At 39.6% G+C, this 8589-nt stretch overlaps 1 protein-coding gene across 1 annotated transcript in view; it reads left to right on the top strand.

The window, feature by feature from the left end:
• Positions 1 to 1206: 1206 nt before the first annotated feature.
• LOC132170216 (DNA damage-binding protein 1) overlaps positions 1207 to 8589 on the top strand; it is a 34859-nt gene continuing 27476 nt past the window's right edge. Inside the window, exons 1-2 of the mRNA XM_059581108.1 lie at positions 1207 to 1499; positions 2080 to 2128. Of these exons, the coding sequence (XP_059437091.1) occupies positions 1396 to 1499; positions 2080 to 2128 (153 nt within the window). The 5' untranslated portion in view covers positions 1207 to 1395. The remainder of the gene's footprint in view (positions 1500 to 2079; positions 2129 to 8589) is intronic.

The raw sequence follows: 8589 nt of genomic DNA, 5'->3' as shown, positions 1-8589 counted from the left end.
AGGGATTTTGAATAGTTTTTTTTTTTTTTTTTTGATAAAGTCTATTTAGTATTCGCATACTATAACCTAATTAATAACGTCTCTCTAAACTTTAAATTGTAAAAATGTCTCCTAAAGTACAAAAAATTGATAATATTCCTTCACTGACAATAATATTCTTAGTAAAAAAAGAAAAAAAAGTTTTTTTCTTTGAAAAAGGAAAAAACCCATTGCTAACATTGGAGTTTTTTTTTTTTTTTTTTTACTTTTTCGTTTTTTGTTAGTTTAAATTTATAGCTTATTAAAAACAACTAAGATTATTTTTGTGTTTTTTTGCTAACATTGGGAGAAATTGAAAATTGTTTAAGGCATGTTTGAGTGTGCGTTTGAGTGGTCTAAAAGCGGATTTAACACTCAAAAAGTGTGTTTAAAGAAAAAAATACTCGTTTGGTAAAAGAAATTGAAAGCACTTTTAAGGGTCTAAAAAACTTAAAAATAGCCAAAATGCACTTTTGGCAAAAGCTTAAAAATGAAATTTTTGCAAAAAAAAAAAAAAAAAAACCGCTTTTTGAGTTAAAACTGTATTTCTTGAACAAAATTCCTAATACACACTCTCCAATCTAAATACCTGCTTCGAAATAATAGCTTCAGGACGTTTAATTTTAACACTCAAAAAGTCTGTTTAAAGAAAAAAATATTTGTTGACAAAATAATTAAAAGCGCTTTTAAAGGTTAAAAAAGTTTAAAAATTGCCAAAATGCACTTTTAGCAAAAACTCAAAAGTGAAGCTTTTGTCTAAAAGCTGTTTTTGACTTACAAACTATATGTCTTAAATGCAATCTCAAATAAACACCAAAGTTTGAAATAGTTATTGCCAATTTGAGTCCTGCTATGGGGGCTGCCAAAGCATAGGACAAATATTAAAATAATAATAATAATTTCTTTTTGTTAAATTTTTATGAGTTAATATTTAATTTTTAATGCCTCAAAACTTATTTTTGGATTTAAAACTAAAACTTAGGGGGTGGAAGATTAACTCTTTAGGGATAATATCACTTAAAAGAGGTTTTATCATCATAAATTTGGTACTAATACCTCAAATTTAAATTCTCCTATAATATCTCTTTCATCTTTTAAAAAAAAAAAAAAAGGAGGAAAGAAAGAAGGTCAGATATCTGACGCTTAGCAGCCGGAAATCCCTATTCGCCAATTTTGCTTTGTTTGATATGCAATACTTACCGTGGTACGTGTGTTCCTTCTAGAAGCGTTTTGAGCATATCTTGCAGGGACTCTAGAAGGAGTTTGGGAGAGTAGAATTGGTTAGAATTAGCCGAAGACAAATAGTCCGAGAGAGCGAGAGAGCTAGAGAGCTAGGGCTCCACAGAGCTCAGAGAGAGAGAGAGAGAGAGCGAGAGGATGAGTATCTGGAACTACGTCGTTACGGCTCACAAGCCCACCAACGTGACCCACTCGTGCGTCGGCAATTTCACCGGCCCTCAGGAGCTCAACCTCATTATAGCGTAAGCCCCTCTCTTTCTCTCAATCTTCTTTCTATTCAGCCGTTTTTCTCAGATTCGTTTTTGGGATTTTCTCTTTCTGGTTAGGGTTTCGCTTTCATTTTCATTAACTAATTCGTTTCTTTGATTCGAATGTATCGAATTTTTTGACAAGGTTCGTCCAGTGCTTTAAGTTTGTATTATGCTTTGCTATTGGCTAAATGTGTTGCCGCGAAAATCATGTGCTTTTGTAGCTGTGTTTTGTTTATTTGTATATAGAACTTCTCTCTTTGTAAACCATGAGATTGAAAATTGCAAATTTTTGTTTGATGAGATTTAATAGATATTGCTAGTTTTATTCAATTATTAGGGGATTGTGTGTATGATGATGAATGATATTGTTTTGGCGGATGATAGTTCCAACATGTTTTTGGGGAAAATATTGTAACGTATATTATCTTACCATGCTATGAGCTTCAACTCATTTTTCTCTCGTAAACTCTTTTAGAGAGTTGAGTTCATCTTCCTCATTTTGGTCTTAATTTGCATAAAAAGTTGCATTTCTGAATAAATTGGCTACTAACAGTCTGGAAAACATTTTCAGGAAATGCACCCGAATCGAAATTCATTTGCTTACTCCTCAGGGCCTTCAGGTATATAAATTCCATTTTTTTGGCCTTACTAATCTACATTTCAGTTTAGGCACTTCTGTTAAGTGTTTAGAGGTTGTATCAGCTTGCAATCCCCTACTTTCTTTTTTTGCATATATCTTTTATTTCTTCACTTTTGATGGAAGGACCTGCACTAGTTGTCACCTTGTTTTATTTCCTGAACTGGGGTTTTGTCATCATGATTGTTAGGATATTAGTTCATTGTCTACAAGTTTAGTTGACTGTTGTCTTTGCTTACTCTCTGAATCATTAAAACAATTATACAATTATATTTTTAAAGTGGCATTTCATGGGAAAGCATACATCAAAATTTATTTTTCTTGAAAGTATTTAAGAGATGGCTCACAACTAAGACAAAATAAGTATGGATATGAACACAACATTTTTAACAAAAGCATTTTATTTTTGAAGTGTAAAAATGCCATGTGGGAAATAGTTCTTTTTTTTTTTAAAATTTTTTATAAGTAACATAATCTCATTGAAAAAGAGCAGAGGGTGCGAATCCTATTTCCTAGGAAGTATACAAGAAAATTCCCTAATAAGAAGAAAAAGAAGAACAAAGGTTCAAAAAGTTTGAAAAACTAGAAAAAAAACTTTTAGGAGTTGCTATCCATGTGTAAAGGGCAATATAATCTTTTTCAACTCCGTCTCCACTGTCTCTCCATCTTCAAAGCTCCGTGCATTCTGCTCTCTTCAAATACACCACATTAAACATAAAGGAGCCAAGATCCAAACTTTCGAAATATCACGACACCCCACTTGAACTCCCAGACTCATCAACAGCTCTCTCACCCTTCTAGGGATAATCCAATCCACACCAAGCAAATTACATAATGAACTCCATAAATCTCTTGCTACTTCCACGATGAAAAAGAAGAAGATTAATAGACCCCCCACTCTTTTTGCACATACAACACCAATCCATCACAATGATGTTCCACCTCCTTAGATTATCCAACTTCAATATTTTCCATAAAGTCACTGTCCACACAAAAAATGTCACTCTTGAATGAGTCTTAAATCTTCAAATACTCTTCCACGGAAACAGGAACCAATAGATATGGTTAACACATGATAAAACGTCTTTACTTCGAACTTGTATCTCTTGGAAGGGATCCAACATATTCTATCTACATCTTCTTGCCTTACTCTGAGAGAATACAACATTTCAAAGAAAGAGGAGACCAACTCCACTTCCCAATCCTGTACAGGTCTTGTAAAAATTATATTCCTATGAATACTTCCATCCTGGTATAGCATGAGATCTACCATCTGCTCGTCCTTACAATATGAAATACTAAACAAATCCGGATAAGATATCTTAAATGGTTGATCTCCACACCACACACATTTTTTTGATAAGTAATAATGATATAAAAAGCGCAAAGGGGCGCAACCCACATACACGGGAAGTATAAATAGAGAGTGCCTAAGAGAGAGAGAAATGAAAAAAAAAATCAAAGAAACTAATTACTAAAGGAGCTAGTCAAGCGGCCGTCCAAGAGTAAGAGTAAAGAAGAAAAAGTGAGTCAATTCCTAGTGGAATTTTCAAAACATCTAGCATTTCTTTCATTCCAAATACACCACATAAGACACAGAGGGATCATCTTCCACACAACCACGCTTCGAGATTGTCGTCCCGACCACCAGCTATCGAACAAGTCCCTCACCCTGCAAGGCATGACCCAAAGCAACCCAAACCGCTTAAAAATTGTGTGCCAAAGAGCACTTGTGAGCTCACAGTGGAGAAGAAGATGATCAACTGACTCCCCGGTCTTCTTCCACATACAACACCACTCCACTACCACTATGTTCCTCTTACGCAGAGTATCATGAGTCAAAATTTTGCCTAGGGTCGCAGTCCACCTGAAAAATGCCACTCGCTGAGGCGCCTTAGTACGCCAGATGCTCTTCCAAGGAAACTCCTCTTGATTAGAATTGGACAAGGCCTTGTAGAGCGACTTAACCTCAAACTTGCCCTTCTTGGACGAAGACCAGCAAATACGATCTACATTGCCTAAGGAAACCTTGCAAGAGTACAATCGATCAAAAAAAGGAGAAGCCAAATCCATCTCCCAATCTTGGACCAGCCGTACAAAAATGACATTCCACTCAACAACCCCATTCCTCCTAGTAAAATTATCCTTCACCCAAGCTTCTTTGTGTCTGGCAATACTGAATAAGGACGGGAAGGCTTGCTTCAAAGAATTGTCCCCACACCAAATATCATGCCAGAAACGAACTTTCGAACCCTCTCCCACCTCAAACCGAATACCTTTGGCAATAAAAGTCCACCCTTTGCGAACATGCTTCCATAGACCCACACCATTTTTTTTTGATAAGTAAGTAATAGACTTTATTAAAAGCGTAAGGCGCCCCGAAGTACACTGGAAGTATACAAGGAGGATCACCTAACTAGAAAGGGAAAAGCGAACAAGGAAATCATTATAACTAATCGAAACCGGGAAAACAAACGCTACAGTCCAAAGATACAGAGTATGGAAACAATAGGATAAAAAGTCCTCGAAAGACCTCTCCACATCCTCGAAGCACCTATTATTTCTCTCTCTCCATAGACACCAAAAAAAGCAAGTAGGCACCATCTTCCAGACTGCAGCACTCCCCCCCCTTCCTGCAGACCACCAACAGGCTAGCAACTCGAAAACCCGACCAGGCATCACCCATGATAACCCAAAACGGCCAAAGAAGGCACTCCACAAAGCAGACGCCACCTCACAATGAATAAGAAGATGATCCACTGTCTCCTCACTCTTCTTACACATCCAACATCTGTTTACCACAATCACATTTTTCTTTCTGAGGTTATCTAAGGTCAGAATTTTCCCCCAAGCCGCCGACCATGCAAAAAAAGCTGCCCTTGGAGGAGCTTGTGTCCGCCACACACTCTTCCAGGGGAACCTCCTCCCTTCCGAGCATGCCAAGGAGAGAAAGAGAGACTTGACCTTGAAAGTACCTCTTTTGGAAGGGTTCCACCATAATCTATCTTCCGACCCTCTTCTCACTCCTGTAGAAAAATTAACAAATAAATTTGATACAAAATATAAGAAGTAATTGAGTATGAGAACCCGAAACCTCCTTTGTGCACAACCCACTTGCTTGGTCTTCATACTTAGCTTTGATCAACTTACACCAAAGAGCCCTGCTCTCATTCGCATATCTCCAAAGCCATTTCCCCAAAAGAGCTTGATTAAACTGGTGCAACTTCCGAATGCCAAGACCACTATAGCGTAGGGGGCGTCAAACTTGGTTCCAACTTACAAGATGCAACTTAGGTTCATCTCCCATTCCTCCCCACAAGAAATCTCTTTGGACTTTCTCAAGCCTTTTAGCTACACTTAAAGGAATCGGAAACAGAGGCAAAAAGTAAGTCGGAAGATTAGCCAAAGTGCTCTTAATGAGAGTTAAACAACTTCCTTTAGAGAGATACATTCTCTTCCAACCTGTCATCTGACGCTCCATCTTTTCGATCACATCATTCCACATAACCGTATCCTTATACGGCACCCCAAGAGGAAGACCCAAATACTTCATAGGCAACTCGGCAACACTACACCCAAAGATATTAGCTAAAACCCCAATGTTCTCCACCTCACCAATAGCTACAATCTTTGACTTTCCCAGATTCACTCTCAAACCCGAAACAGCTTCAAAACATAAGAGAATGAGACGAACATACCAGATTTGCTCGATAGAATCTTCACAAAAAATCAAAGTATCATTCGCAAATAAAGAGTGAGAGACATCAACTCCGACAAGACCCTATTTCCCACCGAGAATCCAGTCAAAAGGCCTTGGTCTACCGTCGCATTCACCATCTTACTCAAAGTCTCCATAACAAGTACAAACAATAACGGAGAGAGAGGATCCCCTTGCCGGATTCCCCTCGAATTGTTGAAGAACCCTTCCGGAGAACCATTCACAAGAATGGAGAATCTTACCGACTTAATACACCACTCTATCCAAGCCCTCCACCTCTAATCAAAACCACATCCATGCAGCAAATACAAAACAAAGTCCCAATCTACATGGTCATAGGCCTTTTCCAAATCCAATTTACAAAGAACACCTGGCACCCCTGATTTCATGCGACTATCCACACATTCATTTGCAATGAGAACGGAATCTAGGATTTGCCGACCCCCAATAAAAGCATTTTGAGAATAGGAAATGACCTTACCCAAAACAGTTCTCATCCTATTGGCAAGAACCTTGGACACAATTTTATACACCCCTCCCACCAAGCTAATGGGCTGAAAGTCCTTCATCTCCACTACATCCGCCTTTTTTGGAATCAAGGAAATAAAAGTTGCATTCAAACTCTTCACCAATTGACGTTTACGATGGAACTTAGCGAAAACCGCCATAACATCTTGTTTAATAACACCCCAGCAAGCTTTAAAAAAAGCCATGGAAAAGCCATCTGGACCCGGAGCCTTATCACCATCCATGCCTTTTACCACCTCCCAAACCTCATTTTCCTCAAAATCTCTTTCTAACCACCTATTATCCTTCTCATCGATGGAAAAAAAAGGCTGGTTATCCGTTCTAGGGCGCCAAGTGCTTTGTTCCGAGTATAAGCTTTGGTAATACTGCACTATGTGATCTTTTGCCTCAGCTGGATCACTGGATAATACGCCATTAATAGAAGCACTTCCACACGATTGTACCTTCGATGAGAATTAGCCATCTTGTGGAAGAAGCGAGTATTCCGATCCCCCTCCTTGAGCTACAAAGCTCTTGATTTTTGGCGCCAATGAATTTCTTCACACAACAAGGTATTTTCCAAATCTTTCAACATGTCCTCCTTCCGGAACTTCTCCTCCTGATCTAAGCCTCTCGATTCCGACAACTCATCCAACTATTGGATACCTCCCAACAACTCCTTCTTTTTCCTCCCAATATCCCCAAACACCTTCTCATTCCACTTTTTCAAATCCACTTTTAAGGGATTTCAGTTTATTAGCAAGCACAAAACTAAGTAAACCCTCAAACGAATACGACCCCCACCAAGAAGCAACCTTGTCAACAAAACCCTCTGCTTTAAGCCACATATTTTCAAATTTAAAACCCTTCTTATCTCCACAAGGAGTCCCGCAGTCCAGTAATAAAGGGAAGTGATCGGAGAGCAGGCGTTGAAGTCTTCTTTGTGACACTGCTGGGTAGTGATCTTCCCAATTCGTGGATAGCAAAAACTGGTCAATCCTTGACCAACTCTTATTTTCTTGATTATTAGACCAAGTAAATTGACCCCCCATCATCGGAATATCCACCAAATTGTTCTCTGAAATGAAGTTCGAGAAATCCATCATGCCCGATGAATAATAAGAAACACTGGAGCGCTCACTAGGAAATCGTACAATGTTAAAATCCTTGCCAAAACACCAAGGGACCTCCCACACCCTCATCAAACCGGCCAACTCTTCCCAAAGTGCCCTTCTTTCCACTTCCTCATTCGGCCCATACAGCCCCCCAAACGCCCAAACCCAGCTATCCTCCACATTTTGAAAAGAGCAAGCCAAAGTGAAATGCCCCACACATTCCTCCTTACACTCCACTACCCTCCTATCCCACATCATTAACATCCCCCCCGACGAACCATTAGATCCTTTATACTTCCACCCCACATGTTGACCTCCCCGAAGACTATGAATCACCTCTCGGGAGATAGTCTCCATCTTAGTCTCAATCAAACACACTATATCTACTTTCCATTCTTTCAAAAGACCCCTAATGCGCAACTTTTTTTTTGAGGGCATTCAACCCTCTCACATTCCATACTAAGATATTAAGCTTCATGATCCACCAAAACGACCCTCTCACATTCCTCAATCTCTTCAAGTCCTTTGAGTGCAGGAACATAGGCAGAAATGCCTCCCAAATCAGAATCATACTGCATTTTAGAAGCTTCAATAGCTTTGAACAAAACCTCCAAGTCCTCCTTTTTTCCCTCATTAGAAACACCAACTTTAGGACAAAATTTGAGGCAGATGAAATCGTGTCTGACCCTAAATCCTCCAACCCTACTGTTTTAGAAATTTTGTCCTTAACCATACCTGAATTAGACTGAAAAAGCTCCAACTCCGATATACAATCCAATCTTTCCTGACCAATTTGAATCAGTGGACCCAATCTCATTACCTCCCCCCGACGAGCTTGCTGAGTGCAACCCCCCACGGCCATCCCAACCTTCCGTCGAGAGGGACTCCCCCTCAGAAGCTGACCTGTGGCCGAGTCCGTACCCGCCCCAGCCTCGCCGGTCTCCATAGGCCTCTCCGGCGACCTCTGATGTTCCTTCGGCGCCAGAAGCGTCTTCGGCACCCTTTGAGAATTTTTCGGCGTCGGTCCAAGGATCCCTTTCAACTACCCAAACGCCAAAACTAAAGCTTCTAGCGAACCCACCAGAGTCTCGTCCCGTCTCTGCG

The sequence above is a fragment of the Corylus avellana genome, chromosome ca2 (genome assembly GCF_901000735.1).
Source record: "Corylus avellana chromosome ca2, CavTom2PMs-1.0".
In the NCBI taxonomy this organism is placed as follows: Eukaryota; Viridiplantae; Streptophyta; class Magnoliopsida; order Fagales; family Betulaceae; genus Corylus; species Corylus avellana.
Note: the sequence above shows the minus strand (reverse complement) of the source record. Positions and strands in the feature narration are given on the sequence as shown.